Source organism: Lynx canadensis, chromosome B4 (assembly GCF_007474595.2).
Source record: "Lynx canadensis isolate LIC74 chromosome B4, mLynCan4.pri.v2, whole genome shotgun sequence".
In the NCBI taxonomy this organism is placed as follows: Eukaryota; Metazoa; Chordata; class Mammalia; order Carnivora; family Felidae; genus Lynx; species Lynx canadensis.
Genome location: NC_044309.1, coordinates 54,868,620 through 54,895,377, shown reverse-complemented (window position 1 = coordinate 54,895,377; position 26,758 = coordinate 54,868,620). Strand labels below are relative to the sequence as shown.

At 37.2% G+C, this 26,758-nt stretch overlaps 1 protein-coding gene across 6 annotated transcripts in view; it reads left to right on the top strand.

Annotated features, from left to right (window-relative positions):
* Window positions 1-26,758, top strand: part of ABCC9 (ATP binding cassette subfamily C member 9) — a 138,779-nt gene that overhangs the window by 76,701 nt on the left and 35,320 nt on the right. For all 6 annotated transcript variants that reach the window (XM_030321920.2, XM_030321921.1, XM_030321917.1 and 3 more), the window contains 7 exons: window positions 9,479-9,616; window positions 9,943-10,068; window positions 13,928-14,024; window positions 22,322-22,551; window positions 23,222-23,370; window positions 23,604-23,673; window positions 25,697-25,854. In XM_030321920.2, the coding sequence (XP_030177780.1) occupies window positions 9,479-9,616; window positions 9,943-10,068; window positions 13,928-14,024; window positions 22,322-22,551; window positions 23,222-23,370; window positions 23,604-23,673; window positions 25,697-25,854 (968 nt within the window). The remainder of the gene's footprint in view (window positions 1-9,478; window positions 9,617-9,942; window positions 10,069-13,927; window positions 14,025-22,321; window positions 22,552-23,221; window positions 23,371-23,603; window positions 23,674-25,696; window positions 25,855-26,758) is intronic.

The window sequence follows — 26,758 nt, the reverse complement described above, 5'->3', positions numbered from 1 at the left end:
CTTTTTGGTCACTGTATACGTTGCCTATTGCTGCCATACCAAATTGCTATATTTTATGGTTTAAATAATCTGATGGTTCTGTAGGTTAGAAGTCTAAAATGAATCTCACTGAACTAAAATCAGTGTCGTTAGGGCTGTGTTCCCTTCTGGAGGCTCTAGGGGACAATCCATTTCCTTGCCTTTTCCAACTTGTAGAGGCTGCCCACATTCCTTGGCTCATGGCTGCCTTCCTTCATCTTCAAAGCCAGTAACTTTCTATCTCTGACCATTTTTACTAGTCACATCTTCCTCTCTTCACAGCTAGGAAAGTTCTCTTCTCTCAAAGATCCATGTGATTAGTTTGAACCTATTTGGATTATTCAGGACAATCTTCCAATCTAGAGGTTTTTAATCTTAATCATATGTGCAAAGTCCCACTTGCCATATAAGGTAACATTTACAGGTTCTGGGAATTAGGACGTGGACATGTTTGGGGGCCTTTATTCTGCCTACCACAGATGGCTCTTATCGGGAAGTTATTAAGTGATTAAAATCTACTTCCTTGGATTTTTCATTAATTGGTTTTCCTTCTGCTTCTACAGCAGCAAATATATTTCTTTTATGCAGTCATATTCAACATTTTAATATTATTTTCATAACTTGTCTTAATTTACTTTAAGCTAAGCAAGTTTAGTATTTTTAATTCTTCCACAATAATATAATTTTGATAACTTCTCTTAATCCTGGGTATAATAGTATTTGTCAGAGTCCCTTTGAAAAAGTGTGTTCTAGATGCACTCTGATCAGCTTAGATAACCTTACAACTATTGGATCTTATGATCTAAATATTTACTTCATTGCAACCTGAAATTGAATATTTTAGCAGCAAAAAATATTATTGATGTGTTTTAATAATTACCTCAGAATTATATCCTATAATTTCTTTGTAGAAAAATTCACAAAGTACTCTGAACCACAGTGTTATCCCATTTGATCTTATGACTGCTGTGAGTGTAGATGGTATCTTCATGTTAGATGAAGAAACATATGCATAGAGTGCCTTACCCAAGGACTAATGACTAGTGAGTGGCAATGTCTGGGCTAGAGCTGCATGCCTTTTGAGTATTGTTTTCTGATCAGCTAAGAATCTCTAGTATTAAAAAAAATTATTACTGTCAAGTTAGCACCTGTATTGTCCTTTTTTCCCCTTCCTTTTGCCTTTTCCCATTATCTCCCTACCTTCCTACCTTCCTCTTTTCCTTTTCCCATCCCTCTCTTCCCTTTCCCAAACCCTTCCCCTTCCTCCCTTCCACCCTTTCTTCCTTCCATCTTCCCATCCATTAATATTTAGTGAATGTCCTCAGTGCCAACTTCTGTGTTAGACAGAAGAAACAAAGGAGAAAAAGGCTTTTCCCCTATCTTTCAGGATCTTGTACAAATAATTACTTGGATGATGTTTTGTTTTACTCTAATTAAACTTTATCACATTAGCCTTTACATAATATCAAAGCCAAATGGAAACTTCTTAATGGTGTATGAAGTATACTAGTTATTTTTGAAGCTTTATGGCATATACAAATGTGCTGTATCAGTGAATATACTTACAAGTTATTTCCAAAAATATATCCATACAAAAAACACATACTATTTATAGATATTCTTTGAATATAAGAAGAATACACTAGTGAGAACTGTATGCACGTATATAAAAAATAATAATATGCTCTTGAAAAAAGGAAGAATCGTTTATTCATTGAATTGGCTTTTGACAAATTGTTTTACTTTATTTAAAAGAAGTATCTCCCTTGGGGCGCCTGGGTGGCTCAGTCAGTTAAGTGTCAGACTCTTGATTTCGGCTCAGGTCATGATCTCAGGTTCGTGAGATCGAGCCCTTCATTGGGTTCTGCGCTAACAATGTGGAGCCTGCTTAGGATTCTCTGTCTCCCTCTCTCTGCTCTTCCCCACCCCACTCAAAAATAAATAAATATTTTTTTTAAAAAGTATCTCCCCTAAATCCAAAATGTTAATATACAAACTGAATCTTGAGAAATGATTCCCAACCCATATAACCTAGATTTTTATTAAGTTGTATAAAAGGTTACATTTGACTGTAACACCAAGATGCTCCTTAATGAAGCTATGGCATATAAATGATAGCAACCATTCTTAAGGGATCTCTGTGATGTAGGCATGATTCTAAGTACTTTATACATATTAGCTCACTTAATTCTCAGAATAACCCTATTAGGTTTAGCATTATTACGATTATTATTATTATTATTATCGTTATTGTTTTACTACTGCTATTTATGGTTGAGGATACTGAGGCTTTGGGGGATAATTTATCTAAGGTCATATAGATAGTAATAGTGAAGCAAGGTTACAAACCCAGATAACCTGATTTCATAGCCTATGTTCTTAACCACCTTCCTTATTAAGAGATTCTTAGAAGTCAATAAACTCTCATTGTGATGCTTGAAAGGGATTAGCAAAGTATTAATCTATTTATAAGAAAGTATAGAATCTATTTATAAGAAAGTATTTATAATCTATTTATAAGAAAGTAATAATAAAATAACACTTCTACAACACTCCACAGAAACTTTTCCCGTGCTACTTTATTTGATCTTTGCAAAAAGTTATGTGCTGTCTGAAAAGTCTCTTTATTATCCCCATTTTGCAAATGAAATAATTGAGTTTGGAAAATTACCCAGCGTCAGAGAGGTGGAGTCATGACTAAAATTTGAGGTTCTTAATTTAGAGATAATGGACTTTGCATTATGCCTTACTATCTTATACATTTAAAGTCAGAATTTTATAGAAAACCAAGCTGAATTATTATTAAGGACTCGTTTCCAGTTCATGTGCTATTTCTACATGAAAACTTCTCAGAATCATTTGGAATAGTTTGTATCGCAAGGGAGTCTTATGGTTCTTATTGGAATCAGAGGGAGTCTTATGGTTCTTATTGGAATCATTATCTGATTTTGGAAAATCAGTGATATGCTGGTAGCTAAGTCTTGGTATTATATCCTTGCTACCTTATTGGAAATGGAGATAGAGAAAACTTCACCAGTATAACCCTGATACTAATGGTATTTTTTCCACTGCTGTGGAAACATTACTTTATCCCACATCACTTAATTTTTTTTTTACATTTATATATTTCTGAGAAACAGAGAGAGACAGAGCACAAGTGGGGGAGGGACAGAGAGAAAAGGAGACACAGAATCTGAAACAGGGTCCAGGTTCGGAACTGTCAGCACAGAGCTCAATGCAGGCTTAAACTCACACACCATGAGATCATGACCTGAGCCAAAGTCAGACGCTTAACTAACTGAGCCACCCAGGTGCCCCTATTCTACATCACTTTACACTGATACCTGAACTCTCCTTTTTTTTTTTTTTTTTTAAATTTTTTTTTTAACGTTTATTTATTTTTGAGACAGAGAGAGACAGAGCATGAACGGGGGAGGGTCAGAGAGAGGGAGACACCGAATCTGAAACAGGCTCCAGGCTCTGAGCTGTCAGCACAGAGCCTGACGCGGGGCTCAAACTCACAGACTGCGAGATCATGACCTGAGCCGAAGTCGGACGCTTAACCGACTGAGCCACCCAGGTGCCCCTGAACTCTCCTTTTTAAAGTAATTCTTAAGTGCCATCAGAACTTCTCTATGTTAAAAGAAATTCCATATAATAGTAATTTATCTTTCTATCACTTATCCAAAATCTAACAATTAGAAAATTCAAATAAGAGATTTTCTTCTTGTTACTAAAAGAAGCTAAGTGACAAAAAGCTGATGTCTGTGATGATTCAAAAAAGAAACTCACTGGACAGTAGTAGAAAGCTAATTCAATCTCCTATGCATACATCTTGGAACATTTCAGAAATAATTAACGTTCATTAGGATGATCCATAGGTTCTGAAAGATTTTGAAATATCTCCCATGTTATCCAAAGAAATTTCAGGACAGTCAAGATAATTGTGTCATTAAGTGCATTGTGTTTAGTTACCGTGTTTAAAATATATATACTCACATTAATATATGTATGTATATGTGTATATACGTGTGTGTTGATATCACTTTGTCAACTTATTACATTGTCCAAAATGTTGCATTATATAAATGATCTAAACAAATGAGATTACAGTAAGCATGTCTCCACTGTTAAATGTATTCCTATAAAAGCTGTTTGAGGACATTAATTACATCACCTCTTTATTTGTAATTATGAAATCAGTAAACTGATTTTTTATAAGCTGTTATGATTTTAAATCACCCTTTAGCTATCTAAATGCCTTGTTAATATTTACTTTTCATACAGGCTACTCCTAAATACTATAATAAAGCCATCTTGCTTATAGCTTCTGTTGATGCGGGCAGAGATTGATGGAGACTTTTGTGAAATTATTGAGTAATCATATCACTGGTATAATGATCACATACATGCATTTATTCTAACTTCCAGATAACAATTTCTATCTCAATAGAAATTGCTTTTACTTTTCACTGTCCAGATAATTATCCAGTGCAATTTATCTGTATATATACTATAACCATGCTTACTCAATTGTTTAGAAAATTTTCCCCAGTTACAGTTTTTAACTATTTTGCTATGTAGCATATGTGTAGTAGAATGAGTAGACTTCTTTTTTGGTCCTAAAAGACAAAGTACAAATTTGTTTCATATTGCATGCAAGTTCAATATGCAAGAACAGCAAAGAAATAAGTGTGATGAAGAAGACATTTATGAATTCCTTTTTCCCTGTTCCAATCGCTCTTCCCAATTCTTTACCAGAAACCTCTACTGTTTTCTACTGCTTGTCCCTTTAGCACTCCCTGAGTTTCTCTCAGTCCCCTGCCATGAGTAGCACTTCCGGCTGGTAATTACATTATCTGCTCACCATGCTCTCTGCAGGTAACTTTGCTTTATAATTCATTATTTTCTGGAAAGATTCCAGTTTTCTCTAATAGTTTCTAGTTTTCTTCTTTTAAGAATTCCAAAATGTCAAGCATCTACTTTGATGCTGTATGTAACATTATAGAAATAAAATGTATGTTAAAATAAATAATAGGAATGTCATCACCAGTCAATTAATATAATTCCCTAAATCATTTTCTAAGTGACTTAATCACTTGGTACATGAAAGCTTCCTTTCTTCCCAAGACAATTGTCAGGTCAGTGGTAGGTATGGTATTCTGGTCATTACTACTATTACTACCAATAATATAATAAAGCTATCATTTACCTAGTGTCTATTATTTAGCTGGTAATATACTAAGTACATTATTTGTATTATCTCATTTAATCCAATTAATATTTTTATGCCTGTTTTACCATATTTTTTTTCTTTTTTTATGTTTATTTTATTTTTGAGAGAGAAAGAGGGAGAGTAAGCACTGGAGAGGCAGATAGAGAGGGGGACAGAGGATCCAAAGCAGGCTCTGCAATGACAGCAGAGAGCCTGATGCGGGTCTCAAACTCACAAACTGTGAGATCATGATCTGAGCTGAAGTCGGACGCTCAACTGACTGAGCCACCCAGACACCCCTTACCATATATTTTTAAGTCCTTGAATATATCTGTAATAACTGTTCAAAAGGCCACTAATTCTTACATCTGAGCCATATTGAGCCAGAGTCCATTTCTACTGACTGCTTTTTCTCTTTACTCTGGTTCAAACTTTCCTGTTACTTTATATATGTGTTCATTGTTTTCTGTATCCTGGATATTGTAAGTGGTATATTGTAGAGCCTCTACATTCTTAGTAGTTTCCTATGATGAGTGTTGATTTATTCTAGCAAAGGAAGTTAACTTAGCTAGAGTCAGATGCCACCTGAAATTTCTTTTTTAATCGAAGTATATTTGACAAATAATTTGTAACATATTTAAAATGTACAGCATGATCATTTGTTATATGTATACATTGTGAGAGGATTCCTATCATTGAGTTAGTCAACACATCCATTACCTCACATCTTTACATTTTTGGACAAGGCAGGATGAAAGCACTTAAGTTCTGCTCTCTTAGAAAATTTCAATTTTATAATACAGTGTTATGAACTATAGTCACCATGTTATACATTAGATCCTCAGACCTTTTTCATCTCATAACTGAAAGTTTATATTCTTTTACCAACTTTACCTATTACTCCCAGGCCCAGCCCCTGACAACCACCATTCTACCCTGATTCTGTGAGTTTGACTCTTTTTTTGTTTAATTTAGATTCCACATAGAAGTGATAGCATGCAGTATTTATCTTTCTCTGTCTGTCTTATTTCTCTTAGCATAATACTCTACAGGTTTATACATGTTATTGCACCTGTCAGGGTATTCTTTCTCATGGCTGAATAATACTCAAGTGTGTATCTGTGTGTGTGTGCGTGTGTGTGTGTGTGTGTGAGAGAGAGAGAGAGAGAGAGAGAGAGAGAGAGAGAGAAACATTTTCTTTATTCATACATCTTATCCATCTTTGACAGAAACTTAGGTTGCTCCCATACCTTGGCTATTGTGAATAATGCTGCTAAGAACATGGAGAACAGATATCTCTTTGAGAGAATGATTTCATTTCCTTTGGACATATATGAAGACGTGGGATGGTATTGTAGTTGTATTTTAAAATGTTTGAGGAATCTACATACTGTTTCCATAGTGGCTACACCAGTTATATTCCCATCAAAAGTTCCCTTTTGCTTCATATCCTCACCAGCTTTTGTCATCTCTTGTCTTTTTGATAATAGATGTCCTAAGAGGTGTGAGGTGATACCTTATTGTGGTTTTGATTTGCACTTTCTTGATGACTAGTGATGTTGAGCACATTTGCATATACCTGTTGGCCATTTGTATGTCTTTGGAAAACGTCAGTTCAGGTCCTTTGTCTATTTTTAAATTGGGTTATTTGGGCTTTTTTGCTATTGAGTTGTATGAGTTCCTTATATGTTTTGAATATTAACCCCTTACTGAATATGTAGTTTGCAAATATTTTATCTCATTCTATAGGTGGTCTTTTCATTTTGTTGATGGCTTCCATTGCTGTGCAGAGCTTTTAAATTTGATGTAATCTCACTTGTTTATTTTTGCTTTTGTTGCCTTTGCTTTTGGTGTCAAATCCAAAAAAATCATTGCCAAGACCAATGTCAGAGAGCTTGCCTCCTATAATTTCTTCTAAGACTAATTTCAGATTTTTATTTAAGTCTTTAATCTATTTTAAGTTGATTTTTGTGTGCTGTGTAGGTTGTCCAGTTTCGTCAAGTCTTTTGTGATTTTCCCAATACAGCTTATTGAAGAAACTATCTTTTCGTCATTGTATATTCTTGGCTCCTTTGTCAAAATTTAATTGGCCATATACACATGGGTTTATTTCTAAGCTCTTTATTCTGTTCCATTAATTATGTGTCACTTTTTATGCGAATATCATACTTTTGATTGTTATAGCTTTGTAACATAGTTTGCAATCAAGAAATGTGATGTCTTTACCCTTGTTCTTCCTCAAGATTTTTTCCTTTTCTTCCTTTCTTTCTTTCTTTTTTTTTTTTTTTTTTTTGGCTATTTGGGGTCTTTTGTAGTTCCATATAAATTTTAAGATTTTTTTTCTATTTCTTAGAAAAATATTATTGGAATTTTGCTAAGGATTTCACTAGCTGGACATTTTATTATTAATATTAATTCTTCCAGTTCATAAACACAGAGTATCTTTCCATTTGTTCATCTCTTTAATTTTTCCACCAACATCCTCAGTATATGGATGGATATTCACCTCTTTGGTTAAATTCACTCTGGGTATTTTAATTTTTTTTGAGTGATTGTAAATGGGATTTTTTTTCTTAATTTACCTTTCTATAGTTCATTCTCTTTTTTTTAATGTTTATTTATTTTTGAGAGAGACAGCACAAGCAGGAGAGGGGCAGAGAGAGAGGGGTCAGAACCTCCAAAGAGGGCTCTGCCTTGATAGCTTTGGTGCTGACAGCAGTGAGCCTGATGTGGGGGGCTTGAATTTAGGAACCATGACATCATGACCTGAGCCATCTTCCAATAGCTCTTTCAGTCTACAGGGAGGATCACAATCAGCACCCACATTCATGCTAATTAGAAGCTGTGCCCTCAGGTAGTAGCTTGTAAAGTATGCAAACTCTGCTCAGGAAAAGACTGGGAAGAGGGTTTGTTTTTTGTTTTTTGTTTGTTTGTTTGTTTGTTTTTTGCCTGCCCCTTTGGCTCTGAGCCCTGGAAGGATAGATGTAGTAAGTGCTCACATGTGTGTTAACAACTGCTTTTTTTGCTTCCTGTATTTCTGTGGGACTTATCAATGCAAGCCCCACTGGCTTTCAAAGCTAAGTCACTTGGGGGCCTGCCCCTTGGATAGCAGCCATAAAATTTGAGGCACTAGCTGTGTGGTCCCAACCCTTCACTCCTCAAAGAGAAGTTGGGAGTTGGGGATTTTCTCCAATTGTATGGTGCTGCGCAGAGGGTAAGGTTTGTGGTGAGAGTTGTCTCAGCCTTTACTGTCTTTTAAATGGGGTATTTTCTCAGTTTTCCAATGTGTAGAAGTCACTCAACTAGTTTCTGGATTTCTCTCAGAAGGAATTGTTCTGTGTGTAGCTTCACAGTCAAAGCATCCATGGGAGGAGGGAAATTTAGGAGCCTCCTATGTCACCATCTTGATGTGGAGTCTATGCCTATTTTTATTATCTAAATTTCAACTCTAGAATTATTTTATTTTTTGTTAAGTCTGTTGTGGGGTTTTTATTTTTTTTTAAGTTTATTTATTTATTTTGAGAGAAAGAGAGTGTATGTGAGTGGGGGAAGGACAGAGAAAGAGAGGGAGAGAATCCCAAGCAGGCTCCATGCTGTCAGCATAGAGTCTTATGTGGAGCTTGATCCCACAAACTGTGATATATGACCTGGGCTGAAATCAAGAGTCAGACACTCAACCAACTGAGCCACCTAGGCACCCCTGTTTAGTCTATTGCTAAAGGCTGTCATGAAGTGTTGTTTTTTGAGCTTGAAGATTCTAGATATAATAATGTAAACCACTTTGGATATTATTATTCACTTTTTGAATAATTTTTAAGGTAAAAGAGAAAATAAAAGCTTCATTTTTAAAAATTTTTTTTTCAACATTTATTTATTTTTGGGACAGAGAGAGACAGAGCATGAACGGGGGAGGGGCAGAGAGAGAGGGAGACACAGAATCAGAAACAGGCTCCAGGCTCTGAGCCATCAGCCCAGAGCCTGACGCAGGGCTCGAACTCACGGACCGCGAGATCGTGACCTGGCTGAAGTCGGACGCTTAACCGACTGCACCACCCAGGCGCCCCAAAAGCTTCATTTTTAATTTAATACTTTTTTCCAACAATTTAAACATATACAGTCTGGTTTTTTATAAATATATTAAGGATAATTTGCTCTTAGTTATTTGTATTTCTACTTTCTAGAGAAATTGAATTACATCCAGAATATAGAAAATGTTTCATATTCTCTCCATTTTACTGGTTGTAGGATGATCCATTCTCTGCCCTGGACATTCACTTGAGTGATCACCTAATGCAGGAAGGGATTTTGAAATTTCTCCAAGATGACAAAAGGACACTTGTTCTTGTAACTCACAAATTACAGTATCTAACACATGCTGACTGGGTAAGAATTTAAAAGAAGTGTCATATTCTTAAATACAGAGAACAAACAGAGGGTTGCTGGAGGGGTTGCAAGAGGGGACATGGGCTAAATGGGTAAAGGGCATTAAGGAATCTACTGTTGAAATCATTGTTGCACTATACGCTAACTTGGATGTAAATTAAAAATAAATAAATTTAAATAAAGAAAAGAAAAGAAAAACCATTAATTTTAATATTATAGTCATATAAGTAAATAGGCACATTAAGAAATCCTGTCTGAGGTAAAAGTAATTCATTTGGCCAATTAGGGCTTTTTGTCACAGTTCTGCTAATATGTGCTTTGCTTAGATCATAGCCATGAAGGATGGAAGTGTACTAAGAGAAGGGACTTTGAAGGACATTCAAACCAAAGATGTTGAGCTTTATGAACACTGGAAAACACTTATGAATCGGCAAGATCAAGAATTAGAAAAGGTAATTGCTCATAGTTCAGAAGAGTTGAGAATCCACTCCAGAAGAGTCATAAATATACTGTATAATTATCAAAAATTCTTCTAAAGAAGTATTATTATTTAATATTGATGATATAATGGTCCTCATTTGAAACCCAAAGTAATTGTATGTGTATATGTATATGTATATAATTAATAATATAGTTAATAAATAGGTTACTTTGAAACTATAAAATTCTAATGATATTTTTGGATGAAGTAGTCTCAGGTTTTTAGAGAATTTTGATTTGAATTTGAATGATATTACAATTGTGTCTAAAAAAACAATTTTCTAAAGCATGGCATATCATTATTTTATCTTATTTTTCCTTCTGTGTATCTCATTTTCTTCATCTGTAATATGAGGAAATTTTCACTCACCACCTACAAATGGAGGGCAGTGATCAAAACAAAATCTAAGATGATTTTGAAAGAAGGAAGAACTGTGAGCTGTAGGTGAAATTGCCAAGCATGTCTGGAATAGGGCTGGGAAGTGAAGGAAGGTGATCAGGAGGAAATAACAATTAACTTTTACATGGATGTAGTTTTTCAAGTCCACAATCTCATTTAATTTTCACAAATCCCCAGAAAAAAAGTAAATACAATATGGGAAATAAGTAAAGAAAATATGATCTCACTTTTAGAGGTGAGAAAACTGAAGCCCGGAAAGGTTACATAACTTATAAGTTGTGTAGTACATATAAGTAGTACTAGTTGGATTTAAACCCAAGTCTGTAGTCAATGTAATTCCAATATAGTGTTATGTATTATGTTATATTACATTGAATGAGGTGATAACAGAGTCAGAAACCAGACTGAGTACAATGAAAGAACAACTTGTAGTTGAAAGGTTAAATTATAAATTACGTTAGTAAATTTTTGAAGTGTTTTTTGAGTCGAGCCTAGGAAATGTCCAGAATTTGTTACTCCTGGCATGGAATGAGCATTATAAAATGAAATTTTTACATCAGCAAATTTCTGAGAATATCCAGAAATTAAAATGACTTATTTTATAAAAGAATAAAAGGATCTATGTTTCCATAGAGAGACGAAGATAAAAAGTCAGACAGACCCTAGCATTTGTCTGTCTTCTCCAGATTTGCCAAAGATCTCAAAAACAAATTACCTAAGGAAGAAAAGATGTAAGTAAAAATCTTTAAGTAGAATAGGAAAAATCACAGAACCATTCCAATGAAGATATTCATCAAAAAATATATATAAGGTACAATCAGCAAGAGCCCACTTAGGAATTATACTGTGAAAAACTTGATTATAAACTTATTGGGATGGCTCCAAATGACATTTTTTTTTATGGTGACCTAGATGCCAGGGACAAAAGGATATGACGTAAACTTAAGGAGTGGGGCCACTTATGGTTTACTTTGGAAAAAAGATCTGGAAAAAAAAAGACGGAGAAAGTTGTTGGCTTGATTTTATAGTAATACTGACTATTAAACAAGCCAGGAAGAAAGTCCATTAAGTTGTATTTAGAAATGAAGAGATCACTTGAGATAGCATAGCTCTATAATTAAAGACACATTACAGGGTTATAAATCAGCTGGTGGAGATATGGAGCAAGTTAGAGTGTGGACAGAGCAAATGCAGTTGTGAGGTTGAACAGTGGCCAGTAAAAGCCAGTATGAACCATGCACCTGTCCAGAATCCTCACCTGGTGATAGAGGGTGGTTACCGCCACCTAAGGAAGGGCAGGCACCTGAAATTCATCCAAAAGCAGGGAGAATCACACTGTGGGGAAAACAGTCTCTTGTTCACTTTGTTGTGTGGCAGGATCGAGTGTTTGCCTAGAGCACCAGTTCTCAACCAGGGCCCAGTTTGCTTTCTGGGGGACATTTGGCAACATTTAAAAATGTTTTTGGTTGTCACAGTGGAGGGGCAGGTGCCTCTGGCATCTAGTGGGTAGAAGACAAGGATACTGCTTAGCATCCTGCAGTGCAGCCCCCACAACAAAGAGTTGTCTGGTCAAAATGTAAATAGTGCCACGGTTGAGAAAGACAAAACTAGAGCCAAAGCAGATCAACCAAGCAGAGAAGGATGGCAAAACAAAGTATCCTGTCACTGAGCTTTGGACAGAACTGTCAGTTTAATAAGGGGTAAGGGGGAAACAAAAGAATATGTTAAAAGGATAGCAATGAAAACTACAACGAAGAGAAGGAGTTAACACTTTTAGCTAACTTAAATGTTATCAAAAATTCTAGCTTGGATGACAACCATTATCTTCATCATAATATTAAGCAAAATAAACCAGCATCATTTGATGTTTCCTCCCCCAGTCTCCAGCCCTCCCCCTGATCCGATCCTTAACAAGTATGCAATAAATATTTATTAGATAAATTAAACTAAATTCACATATACTTAAGCCAAATATCAACATAATTTAAAATATTTAACTTGTAATGAGCTTAATACATGCATTTACTTATAAGAGAAATGAGTAAAGATTTTTTTAAAGCATCTTAGATGTTAAATCTTTTACTCACACAGCATGGAGAGTTGAACAAGAACCACATCTTCTGTTTCCCAATTTGATCACGTTACACATGAAGGAACAAGTCATCTTTATTTTTGTGTTTAATCACATTTGCAAGCATTAGTTTTCATATCATTAGGCAGAATTAAAGCTGATATGAAATTGTCTCCGAAAAAAGAAACACTATTCAAGAGACACTTTAGTTTTCATTCTTTTTTAACCAAGAATCTGGAGGCAATAGAGCCTTCTAGCAAGTATCCTGTATCACACATGTTGTGTAAGAGGCCAAAACAACAACAACAACCATGATCACTACCTAGAGACTGACCAATAAGGGTTTATTAGTTTATTGATGTAACAGTCAAACTGCAATTTGTGTGTGTGGGTGTGTTTGGGTGTCAGAGAGGGGGAGGAAGCACATATACAGAAAGCCCTCAATTTACCAGATTCCAAAAGTCTGTGGGTCAGTTTTTTGGAACTCAGAATGCATTTTCCCGTAGAAACAAGGATATGGTTAGTTTCCCAAACTGTCCAGCAGCAGCTGACTTAACCCACAGTGTATCAGAAAGATACCACTAGTCCAGTTCCAAAGCCACAGGGACGAGGGTGTTCGAGGCAGAGGAGTGGAGAAAATGAAATTCTCATCGCTTTCTTGAACACAGAACAAGTCTGAGCAACCCTGAAAAATTCACAAAGTCTGTTAAGGGCACATTTCCTTTCTCTTTCTGTGTATTTTCTCCTCCTGGGGCTTCCTCCTAAACTTCTAGGCACCTAAGTACCCTCATTTTTCATTTGCTTCAAAATTACCTACCTTCCTTCAATACCTATTGAAGTCCTTTTCTTTTGTGCAGCTACCTTAGTGAGATGCTAAAGAAACTCACTCTGATTTAATAATTTATAATAAGAGGGGATGAGTGATAGTACTTGAACCAGTCTAGAACTGCATGCATTTTTAAAGGAAGATATTTTTTACCATGAATAAATCTTTAGTTAGAGAATTACAGGGAGTATCTGAAACGGATGTAGAGATAGAAGAAGTAGCACTGGTGGAATTGCACTTTAAGGTGGGAGGAGGTGTCCCTCTTTCTGGGGTCAGCTCCATTGTGTTGTTGCTACTTTTCCTGGCTTCTTACTGCCCAACACCTCTAAGCTCTGAAGCTTTACAAAGTACTCACAAGTACTCCTGTGGTAGGAGTTGTGGCTCTTCTACAGAGAGCCCGAGACTGACAAAGGTAACGAACGACTGGTACCTGTGGGTCACTGACTGGTACGTCAAAATCTTCCTGAATTTATGAGCTTCAGGAATGATATTCTTGAATGGGCTTCTTGAATGATAGTACAATGTTTGCTGTAGGATATGGAAGCGGACCAAACAACTTTGGAGAGGAAAACCCTCCGAAGAGCCATGTATTCGAGAGAGGCCAAAGCCCAAATGGAGGATGAAGATGAAGGTAGATCTTTCTTTTGTATCTGAAACATTTAAGGGGGATGTGAGTGTTCTACCTTGGCAACTGAAGCACGAGTGTGGCTGTGAAGAATAACGAGCCACTTTCCAGGGGGGAAAGACCTAAACCAAATACATAATACTGAAAATGAAATGAAAAGAAAAGGAGCAAAGGACAGGTGTACATAATCCATCAACAGGCATCATGAGCGGTTTCTAAGTGTGTCTCAGGGTGTTTGTGCTGTGTGAGAGAGAGCAGAAAGGAAAAGGCAGTATTTGTAAGTAGATCTAGGCCCTTGTTCGTAGAAGTTGGAAAGGTCTAGAAGAATGACCAAATCAAGCTATTAATAAAATGTCAGTTCTTTTTTTTAAAATTTTTTTTTCAACGTTTATTTATTTTTGGGACAGAGAGAGACAGAGCATGAACGGGGGAGGGGCAGAGAGAGAGGGAGACACAGAATCGGAAACAGGCTCCAGGCTCTGAGCCATCAGCCCAGAGCCTGACGCGGGGCTCGAACTCACGGACCGCGAGATCGTGACCTGGCTGAAGTCGGACGCTTAACCGACTGCGCCACCCAGGCGCCCCATAAAATGTCAGTTCTTAAGAAATTAACAATAAATAGGGAATAGGAAGAAAGTACCATTTTGAAATCCTTATATTTGAATCATTCAGTAAGTCTTTGTGGAGTTTTCATGACAATACAACAATGAAGAATAAGAGAATTCCACAAAAGCCGTTTGTTATGTTTCAGTTGTCTGGATCTATTAATGTACAGTAGAGAAAAAAAATGAGTTCCTGGAAAATTGAGGAATGAGATGAAATAATTACATTGCCTTGACATTTGTTGCCAAGAAGTTTATAAGATAAATTGCACTTAAGTCCTTAAGGTAAATACACTATACTTCATGTTTCCTATACAGTTTTTGCTTAAGACTGCATTGTTACAAGCCAATTAAGAAACAGAGAAAATTGTAATTTCAGGCCAAAGAACACCAAAATGTGCTACCTTTACATTTCAGATGAGAACTATTTAGTATTTCAGCAAATACTCATGGAGAGAATGAATGAATGAACAATGAATGAATTGATTTTGCACTTCAATTCCTTAGATTTAAAAATATTTTTAAAGAAGAATGTCTGGTGCTGTAAACAGACATCAGCCTCTAGAATTTTAAACCAGTTATTTCTAATGCACTCTAAATGTGGAGTCATGCCATGTTACTCTCTCCAGTGTTCCAGGGGTGGGTATATGGCTGGGTACTGTACCCTGGGCTTCTTGTGTTAATCCATTCTCTCAAGGATAAAAGAAGACAGTACTACTTTCTTACAGAATAAAATGAGGTAATGAATATTCAAAAGCCCAGTATGGTACATATTTCCCACTAGGTTGCTGTTCCAGGTCCTTGTCAGTATGTCCATTCCAGCCACCACACATTGAATCTACCTCTACCAAAGGACAGATTATCTGAGATCTGTTCATTTACTGCATCCAGCTCAAAATATTAGGATCTTTGGTGATGCTCAGTCTTCCCATAGTGTCCGTTTTTAGATCTGTGTGGTCTGAAGCTATAAACCAAAGACAGGTTATCCATCTTTCCTACCCACAACCTGCTCAATATACAGTAGTGGAATATATACAAACAGACAACTGCAATGAAAACTATCTCTGGAAAAGGAAATGATGGGCAATGCACAACAGACCCTGGACCACAGAAATAATCACATTTTGCCAATCAGGAAATGTCAAAATTCCCTGTCTTCATAATGAAGTGTGTTCTTAGGACAGCCATCTTGGAGTTGCCAGGTGGTTTAAACATCTGAGAGGAACTCCCTGCCTACTGTCCTCTGCCCTCTGGAAGGTTTCTTCTGCTCATGCTCCTCCATGACCGCATCTAAAATGGGCCATAGAGACTATAGATTATGCCCTTTTGGGTATCTACAAATTTCAGAGTCTATTTCCTTCTGGTGAAGTTTTATGAATCCAGAAATTTAGAGGACAAAAAATTGTGTTTGCATAACAGGGCTGCAGTTTTATTGGTAACACAATTGTTTCAGTAACCTTGTAAATTTCTAGTCTACACTTCTGTCAATTTGGTGTATAATAAATTGGCAAATTATCTCATCTGGATATAGATGTTGTTTATTGCCTTGCCCATTCATTCATTCTTCACCATTTTTAAATGAAGTTTTTCCCTGCTAAAAGCATTCACAATTTCTTTTTTTTTTTAATTTTTTTTATATATGAAATTTATTGACAAATTGGTTTCCATACAACACCCAGTGCTCATCCCAAAAGGTGCCCTCCTCAATACCCATCACCCACCCTCCTCTCCCTCCCACCCCCCATCAACCCTCAGTTTGTTCTCAGTTTTTAACAGTCTCTTATGCTTTGGCTCTCTCCCACTCTAACGTCCTTTTTTTTTTTTTTTTTTTTTTCCTTCCCCTCCCCCATGGGTTCCTGTTAAGTTTCTCAGGATCCACATAAGAGTGAAACCATATGGTATCTGTCTTTCTCTGTATGGCTTATTTCACTTAGCATCACACTCTCCAGTTCCATCCACGTTGCTACAAAAGGCCATATTTCATTTTTTCTCATTGCCACGTAGTATTCCATTGTGTATATAAACCACAATTTCTTTATCCATTCATCAGTTAATGGACATTTAGGCTCTTTCCATAATTTGGCTATTGTTGAGAGTGCTGCTATGAACATTGGGGTACAAGTGCCCCTATGCATCAGTACTCCTGTATCCCTTGGGTAAATTCCTAGCAGGGCTATTGCTGGGTCATAGGGTAGGTCTATTTTTAATTTTCTGAGGAACCTCCACACTGCTTTCCAGAGCGGCTGCACCAATTTGCATTCCCACCAACAGTGCAAGAGGGTTCCCGTTTCTCCACATCCTCTCCAGCATCTATAGTCTCCTGATTTGTTCATTTTGGCCACTCTGACTGGCGTGAGGTGATACCTGAGTGTGGTTTTGATTTGTATTTCCCTGATAAGGAGCGACGCTGAACATCTTTTCATGTGCCTGTTGGCCATCTGGATGTCTTCTTTAGAGAAGTGTCTATTCATGTTTTCTGCCCATTTCTTCACTGGGTTATTTGTTTTTCGGGTGTGGAGTTTGGTGAGCTCTTTATAGATTTTAGATACTAGCCCTTTGTCTGATATGTCATTTGCAAATATCTTTTCCCATTCCATTGGTTGCCTTTTAGTTTTGTTGGTTGTTTCCTTTGCTGTGCAGAAGCTTTTTATCTTCATCAGGTCCCAGTAATTCACTTTTGCTTTTAATTCCCTTGCCTTTGGGGATGTGTCGAGTAAGAGATTGCTACGGCTGAGGTCAGAGAGGTCTTTTCCTGCTTTCTCCTCTAAGGTTTTGATGGTTTCCTGTCTCACATTCAGGTCCTTTATCCATTTTGAGTTTATTTTTGTAAATGGTGTGAGAAAGTGGTCTAGTTTCAACCTTCTGTATGTTGCTGTCCAGTTCTCCCAGCACCATTTGTTAAAGAGGCTGTCTTATTTCCATTGGATGTTCTTTCCTGCTTTGTCAAAGATGAGTTGGCCATACGTTTGTGGGTCTAGTTCTGGGGTTTCTATTCTATTCCATTGGTCTGTGTGTCTGTTTTTGTGCCAATACCATGCTGTCTTGATGATTACAGCTTTGTAGTAGAGGCTAAAGTCTGGGATTGTGATGCCTCCTGCTTTGGTCTTCTTCTTCAAAATTCCTTTGGCTATTCGGGGCCTTTTGTGGTTCCATATGAATTTTAGGATTGCTTGTTCTAGTTTCGAGAAGAATGCTGGTGCAATTTTGATTGGGATTGCATTGAATGTGTAGATAGCTTTGGGTAGTATTGACATTTTGACAATATTTATTTTTCCAATCCATGAGCAGGGAATGTCTTTCCATTTCTTTAAATCTTCTTCAATTACCTTCATAAGCTTTCTATAGTTTTCAGCATACAGATCCTTTACATCTTTGGTTAGATTTATTCCTAGGTATTTTATGCTTCTTGGTGCCATTGTGAATGGGATCAGTTTCTTTATTTGTCTTTCTGTTGCTTCATTGTTAGTGTATAAGAATGCACCTGATTTCTGTACATTGATTTTGTATCCTGCAACTTTGCTGAATTCATGTATCAGTTCTAGCAGACTTTTGGTGGAGTCTATTGGATTTTCCATGTATAATATCATGTCATCTGCAAACAGCGAAAGCTTGACTTCATCTTTGCCAATTTGGATGCCTTTGATTTCCTTTTGTTGTCTGATTGCTGATGCTAGAACTTCCAGCACTATGTTAAACAACAACGGTGAGAGTGGGCATCCCTGTCGTGTTCCTGATCTCAGGGAAAAAGCTCTCAGTTTTTCCCCGTTGAGGATGATGTTAGCTGTGGGCTTTTCATAAATGGCTTTTATGATCTTTAAGTATGTTCCTTCTATCCCGACTTTCTCAAGGGTTTTTATTAAGAAAGGGTGCTGGATTTTGTCAAAGGCCTTTTCTGCATCGATTGACAGGATCATATGGTTCTTCTCTTTTTTTTTGTTAATGTGATGTATCACGTTGATTGATTTGCGAATGTTGAACCAGCCCTGCATCCCAGGAATGAATCCCACTTGATCATGGTGAATAATTCTTTTTATATGCTGTTGAATTCGATTTGCTAGTATCTTATTGAGAATTTTTGCATCCATATTCATCAGGGATATTGGCCTGTAGTTCTCTTTTTTTACTGGGTCTCTGTCTGGTTTAGGAATCAAAGTAATACTGGCTTCATAGAAGGAGTCTGGAAGTTTTCCTTCCCTTTCTATTTCTTGGAATAGCTTGAGAAGGATAGGTATTATCTCTGCTTTAAACGTCTGGTAGAACTCCCCTGGGAAGTCATCTGGTCCTGGACTCTTATTTGTTGGGAGATTTTTGATAACCGATTCAATTTCTTCGCTGGTTATGGGTCTGTTCAAGCTTTCTATTTCCTCCTGATTGAGTTTTGGAAGAGTGTGGGTGTTCAGGAATTTGTCCATTTCTTCCAGGTTGTCCAATTTGTTGGCATATAATTTTTCATAGTATTCCCTGATAATTGTTTGTATCTCTGAGGGATTGGTTGTAATAATTCCATTTTCATTCATGATTTTATCTATTTGGGTCATCTCCCTTTTCTTTTTGAGAAGCCTGGCTAGCGGTTTGTCAATTTTGTTTATTTTTTCAAAAAACCAACTCTTGGTTTCGTTGATCTGCTCTACAGTTTTTTTAGATTCTATATTGTTTATTTCTGCTCTGATCTTTATTATTTCTCTTCTTCTGCTGGGTTTAGGCTGCCTTTGCTGTTCTGCTTCTATTTCCTTTAGGTGTGCTGTTAGATTTTGTATTTGGGATTTTTCTTGTTTCTTGAGATAGGCCTGGATTGCAATGTATTTTCCTCTCAGGACTGCCTTCGCTGCGTCCCAAAGCGTTTGGATTGTTGTATTTTCATTTTCGTTTGTTTCCATATATTTTTTGATTTCTTCTCTAATTGCCTGGTTGACCCACTCATTCGTTAGTAGGGTGTTCTTTAACCTCCATGCTTTTGGAGGTTTTCCAGACTTTTTCCTGTGGTTGATTTCAAGCTTCATAGCATTGTGGTCTGAAAGTATGCATGGTATAATTTCAATTCTTGTAAACTTATGAAGGGCTGTTTTGTGACCCAGTATATGATCTACCTTGGAGAATGTTCCATGTGCACTCGAGAAGAAAGTATATTCTGTTGCTTTGGGATGCAGAGTTCTAAATATATCTGTCAAGTCCATCTGATCCAGTGTCTCATTCAGGGCCCTTGTTTCTTTATTGACCGTATGTCTAGATGATCTATCCATTTCTGTAAGTGGGGTGTTAAAGTCCCCAGCAATTACCACATTCTTATCAATAAGGTTGCTTATGTTTATGAGTAATTGTTTTATATATTTGGGGGCTCCGGTATTCGGCGCATAGACATTTATAATTGTTAGCTCTTCCTGATGGATAGACCCTGTAACTATTATATAATGTCCTTCTTCATCTCTTGTTACAGCCTTTAATTTAAAGTCTAGTTTGTCTGATATAAGTATGGCTACTCCAGCTTTCTTTTGGCTTCCAGTAGCATGATAAATAGTTCTCCATCCCCTCACTCTCAATCTAAAGGTGTCCTCAGGTCTAAAATGAGTCTCTTGTAGACAGCAAATAGATGGGTCTTGGTTTTTTATCCATTCTGATACCCTATGTCTTTTGGTTGGCGCATTTAATCCATTTACATTCAGTGTTATTATAGAAAGATACGGGTTTAGAGTCATTAGATGTCTGTATGTTTTATGCTTGTAGTGATGTCTCTGGTACTTTGTCTCACAGGGTCCCCCTTAGGATCTCTTGTAGGGCTGGTTTAGTGGTGACAAATTCCTTCAGTTTTTGTTTGTTTGGGAAGACCTTTATCTCTCCTTCTATTCTAAATGACAGACTTGCTGGATAAAGGATTCTCGGCTGCATATTTTTTCTGTCTAGCACACTGAAAATCTCGTGCCAATTCTTTCTGGCCTGCCAAGTTTCAAAAGAGAGATCAGTCACGAGTCTTATAGGTCTCCCTTTATATGTGAGGGCACGTTTACCCCTTGCTGCTTTCAGAATTTTCTCTTTATCCTTGTATTTTGCCAGTTTCACTATGATATGTCGTGCAGAAGATCGATTCAAGTTACGTCTGAAGGGAGTTCTCTGTGCCTCTTGGATTTCAATGCCTTTTTCCTTCCCCAGTTCAGGGAAGTTCTCAGCTATTATTTCTTCAAGTACCCCTTCAGCACCTTTCCCTCTCTCTTCCTCCTCTGGGATACCAATTATGCGTATATTATTTCTTTTTAGTGTATCACTTAGTTCTCTAATTTTCCCCTCATACTCCTGGATTTTTTTATCTCTCTTTTTCTCAGCTTCCTCTTTTTCCATAACTTTATCTTCTAGTTCACCTATTCTCTCCTCTGCCTCTTCCATCCGAGCCGTGGTGGTTTGCATTTTGTTTTGCATTTCATTTAAAGCGTTTTTCAGCTCCTCGTGACTGTTCCTTAGTCCCTTGATCTCTGTAGCAAGAGATTCTCTGCTGTCCTGTATGCTGTTTTCCAGCCCAGCGATTAATTTTATGACTATTATTCTAAATTCACTTTCTGTTATATTATTTAAATCCTTTTTGATCAGCTCATTAGCTGTTGTTATTTCCTGGAGATTCTTCTGAGGGGAATTCTTCCGCTTGGTCATTTTGGATAGTCCCTGGTGTGGTGAGGACCTGCAGGGCACTTCCCCTGTGCTGTGGTGTATAACTGGAGTTGGTGGGCGGGGCCGCAGTCAGACCTGATGTCTGCCCCCAGCCCACCGCTGGGGCCACAGTCAGACTGGTGTGTGCCTTCTCTTCCCCTCTCCTAGGGGCGGGATTCACTGTGGGGTGGTGTGGCCCGTCTGGGCTACTTGCACACTGCCAGGCTTGTGATGCTGGGGATCTGGCGTATTAGCTGGGGTGGGAAGGCAAGGTGCACGGCGGCAGGGGGGGCAGGCTTAGCTCGCTTCTCCTTAGGTGATCCACTTCAGGAGGGGCCCTGTGGCAGCCGGAGGGAGTCAGATCCGCTGCCGGAGGTTTGGCTCCGCAGAAGCACAGAGTTGGGTGTTTGCGCAGAGCGAGCAATTTCCCTGGCCGGAACCGGTTCCCTTTGGGATTTTGGCTGGGGGATGGGCGGGGGAGATGGCGCTGGCGAGCGCCTTTGTTCCCCGCCAAACTGAGCTCTGTCGTCCGGGGGCTCCGCAGCTCACCCTCCCTTTGTCCTCTGGCCTTCCCGCTTTCCGAGCAGAGCTGTTAACTTATGACCTCCCAGACGCTAAGTCGCGCTTGCTGTCAGAACACAGTCCGTCAGGCCCCTCCGCTTTTGCAAGCTGGACTCGGGGGCTCTGCTTGGCTGGCGAGCCGCCCCGCCGCCCCGGCTCCCTCCCGCCAGTCCGTGGAGCGCGCACCGCCTCGCCACCCTTCCTACCCTCTTCCGTGGGCCTCTCGTCTGCACTTGGGTCTGGTGACTCCGTTCTGCTATTCCTCTGGCGGTTTTCTGGGTTATTTAGGCAGGTGTAGGTGGAATCTAAGTGATCAGCAGGACACGCGGTGAGCCCAGCGTCCTCCTACGCCGCCATCTTCCCAGAATCCAAGCATTCACAATTTCTAAGACTAACATTGGCATTTCTAGAATTTTGAGGGATATTTTTGTATGCTTTTTTTGTAGGATGATACAAATTCTATCTACTGTTGACTGAATAAAGCTTAAACTAATACTTTATTTGCAGAGGAAGAAGAGGAGGAAGATGAGGATGATAATATGTCCACTGTAATGAGGCTCAGGACTAAAATGCCGTGGAAAACCTGCTGGCGGTACCTTACTTCTGGAGGATTCTTCTTGCTCTTCCTGATGATTTTTTCTAAGCTTTTGAAACATTCAGTCATTGTGGCTATAGACTACTGGCTGGCCACATGGACTTCAGAGTACAGTATAAATAATACTGGAAAAGCTGATCAGGTATAATGAATTCTGTTTTTAAATCATCAAGGAAATAATGCTGAGATTAACAGTGATACCCTTTTATTTAGTTTGATATTAGAATCCCAAATGCCATAAGATTTTTATAATGACTCAGTAAGTTAATTAGAACAGGACCTGAAATAGAATGAACTGTCAAAACGGAATTTATTATGATAACTTTTGTGTTTCAAAGTTTATTGTAAGAAACATTTAATGATAATGTTTGGTTTTGGATTAGGGGAGGTATATGCACTCGATGTGTGTGTGTGTGTGTGTGTGTGTGTGTGTGTGTGTTTGTAACTTATACACAGCACTTTTGTTGTTGTTTTGATGGTATTGATTTTAACTACCTATGCCAATATATTAGCTGGTCATTCTGAGATTAGGGATAGGAAGGAGGAGCTCTACAGTGTAGAAAGCCAAGAATATTTCAAACCTGAAAACAGATTCTAATGTCTCATCTGCCCTTGGAAGAGAGTGAAGGAAATAGGTGGGGGACTTGGCTTTAGGGCTATGGTTGCAGTACTATCTTTAGTTCTCCAAAAACCGCTCTCCTTAAACTGCTTAAATTGACTCAAGATAATGAAGTTACAGATATTGTCTGACTTCGATATTTGGTGTTCTAGTAAGAAAAAGCTGTGTCTTTTTGTGTGTTGGTTGTTTTTAGACCTACTATGTGGCCGGATTTAGCATACTTTGCGGAGCAGGTATTTTCCTCTGCCTTGTGACATCTCTCACTGTAGAATGGATGGGTCTCACAGCTGCCAAAAATCTTCACCACAATCTCCTCAATAAGATAATTCTTGGACCAATAAGGTAAAAAAGTAACTAATTTCTTACTTCCCCACATAAAATCATAAAAACATGCATCTTTAAGTGAAATGTGAAATTTTAGTGCGTTTGTTCAGTCTTTAAATAAATGAATAGGGACCTTCTCATTTACTTGACTCCAAGATGTCCATTAGTTGCTTAGGTTCCAGATAGCTTAGTATTATTATACATCCCAATGTATGTGTATTATACATTCCAGTGTGTTGTTTATTGCCTAGATTCTTTGATACCACCCCCCTGGGACTGATTCTCAATCGCTTCTCAGCTGATACAAATATCATCGATCAGGTAAGTGCCTGAGTTACTTCCAAGTTCAAAAATAATTTTTTCAGTATAAGCAAAGTAACATTTAAGATAAACCATGTTTCTTGTTAGCCATAGAGAACATCTAAAACTTAAATGAAAGCCTATATATATCTATATCAATATTATGTGCATAAATGATTTCTAGAATCAAAACTTAAAGGAAACCTTAATTCAAAATAATTTATGTGGGAAGAGGATACTTAGGGGATCAGAATGAAATAAAGAAAAATAGCAAAGAATAAACTAACATATAATTTTTTATTAAAAAAGGAATAATTTTGTCAGTGTTGTATCTCCATTCATAGTAAAGTTCTTAAGAGTTTAATATTGATGCAGAGTGTCTTCCATAAGCAAAGGATAGAATGCCAAGGCGTCCTAGAGGTCCTTTATTTCAATTAGATGGGCTCTTGCATGAGGCAATGGTGTGATATTTTAGAAAATATTACAGAGATACCCAGTTTAGTTTTAGATCCTTATGCCTCTAGAAGTTGGTCCTGAAATTAAAGTCCTCAATCTCTAAAACTGGATCACTCCAAGAAGAGACCTCTTAGGTTAACTGGACAAAAGAATCCATCAAATCTAGCACTTGTCTTTTCTGATTTTTCAGAGTTGCTTTAGGAATAACTAAATTATCCTCAATTTAGAAAAAGAATGCTTGATGCATGCAGCTGACTATATGTATGTTGAAAATGTTTCATGTTTCATTGGTGTCAGTCACAATGCATCTAAAACTCTTCATAAGGAATGAATATGGGGAAAGAAGAGATAAAACAGTCCTTATTTGGACATGATCGCCACTTGGAGAGTCCAAGACAATGGGTACAATGAAAACCCAATTTGAAAGTTCAGAAGAGTGTCTACATAAGGTGTATAATAAAATTCAGTAACTTTCTCTACACTAAGTGAAAAATTAAGTGAAAAATAAATTCTATTCATACTAATGACAAAAACAAAATTAGAAACCTTAAATGAAGAAAAGAGATCCAACAATCCCAGAAATCCTAAAAATCCTATATAGAGAAAGAGAATTTCCATTTCAGATACCCAGAAAACAGTATAAAAATAAAATACTCTGGTGATCACAGAAAACAAGTAGATCAAAAGAACAAAATGGAGAACTCAGAAATACCAGCATATGGAGAGATTTAACATAGGATAAGTGTGGTATCTGGAATCAGTAAGAAAGGATTTTTTTTTTCAATAAAGGATGTTGGGACAATTAGCTATCCATAAAATACAAAGCAAAGACATGTGGAATAAAGATAGCCATATAAAAACATAAAGCTATAAATAAAATGTGGGAGAGTAGTTTTAGAGTTTTGCGGTACAAAAGGGCTTTTTAAGTAAGACACAAAACTCTGAATAAGGAAAAAGGCCAACAGAAATGACTATATAAAATTTTAACTTTCTATTGAGCTAAAAGCATCAAAGACAAATTTAAAATATAATAGATTAAGTGGGAGAAAAGCTGGTAACATATATAAAGCAAGAGGAAAACATCCATAATCTATAAAGAGTATCTAAAAATCAAAAGGAAGGTAAATAATCCAATCAAAAACATGCAAAGGATATGAACAAGCAGTTACAGAAAATTAATGTAAATGTCTTACTGGAGAGAAATAGCTGTTTTTTTAAAAGTATCAGCCATTCTAAAGAAAGAGATTTGTATATGGTTATGTGGGAAGATTTATAATCAATCTTGTCCAGTAAAATAAAACAAGAACACATGGACAAATAAGATTTATAGTATAGTGCCATTTACATGAAATTCCCAAGATAAATAGACTGATACACTGACTGATGATAAGTAGATAGGTAGATAAATGGATACTAAACTATGGGAAATTAGTGAAGTTGGAGTGAAGACTTGCTTACAATGAAAAGATTCATATACTACTTTTGTAACTAGTTACATAACATTAATATAAGATGAATATTTTATTGCATTGTAACCAAAATTTTCTTTGAGCTTAAACATTTTCCTTTCAAACTACCTTCTTAATAGCACATCCCTCCAACTTTGGAATCTCTAACTCGCTCAACACTGCTCTGCCTGTCTGCCATTGGCATGATTTCTTATGCTACCCCTGTGTTCCTGGTTGCTCTTGTGCCTCTTGGGGTCGCCTTTTATTTTATCCAGAAATACTTTCGAGTGGCCTCCAAGTAAGTAAAACAAAGTTCTGTTCATTTTCAAAAACCTATATATTTGATTTACTGTGATCCAGATTTGCTGTAGTGTTTTTCAAGATTAGGTATGGAATTTGGAAATGCAACCTATTTTTAACATGATGAAACCTATATTATGCTTCATTTGGAGATCTATTACAATTGTTTCTATAATTGGTTGTGTAAACCTTCCATAGCTCTGGATATATATTAACATGTGGATTTGACCTGTTGAGTTTTGAATCCACAAACTACGCCAAATTTTTCATTATATGGTCCTTTTGCTTAACATAGCATTGACAGAAAACCTGTAAGATCAAGGGTAAGTGATTTAATATTGTTCTATTCCACAAGTGGGAAAAAAGGGATAAAATATTGTAAAATGCTAAAATGCATTCTGTAAAAAACTAGAAGAATTTAAAAAGGTTAAAGTGATAAGTCAGAGTGATGACCAGAAAAGTAGATAACCCTGAGTGTCTGATAGAAGGGCTGTAACTTTAAGAGATTGGAACTTTTCAAATTGGATCATTTAACACGTACTTGAGGACCCAGCTGAATATAAATAAAAGTAGCCATGAATCTTTTTTTTTTTTTAATTTTTTTTTTCAACATTTATTTATTTTTGGGACAGAGAGAGACAGAGCATGAACGGGGGAGGGGCAGAGAGAGAGGGAGACACAGAATCGGAAACAGGCTCCAGGCTCTGAGCCATCAGCCCAGAGCCCGACGCGGGGCTCGAACTCACGGACCGCGAGATCGTGACCTGGCTGAAGTCGGACGCTTAACCGACTGCGCCACCCAGGCGCCCCAAATCTTAAATTCTTCTATTAATGTAAGATTTATCACTTGCTGAGATGCATCATAGTTAAGTGAAATGTAGTACCAGTTGTTTTAAAATTTC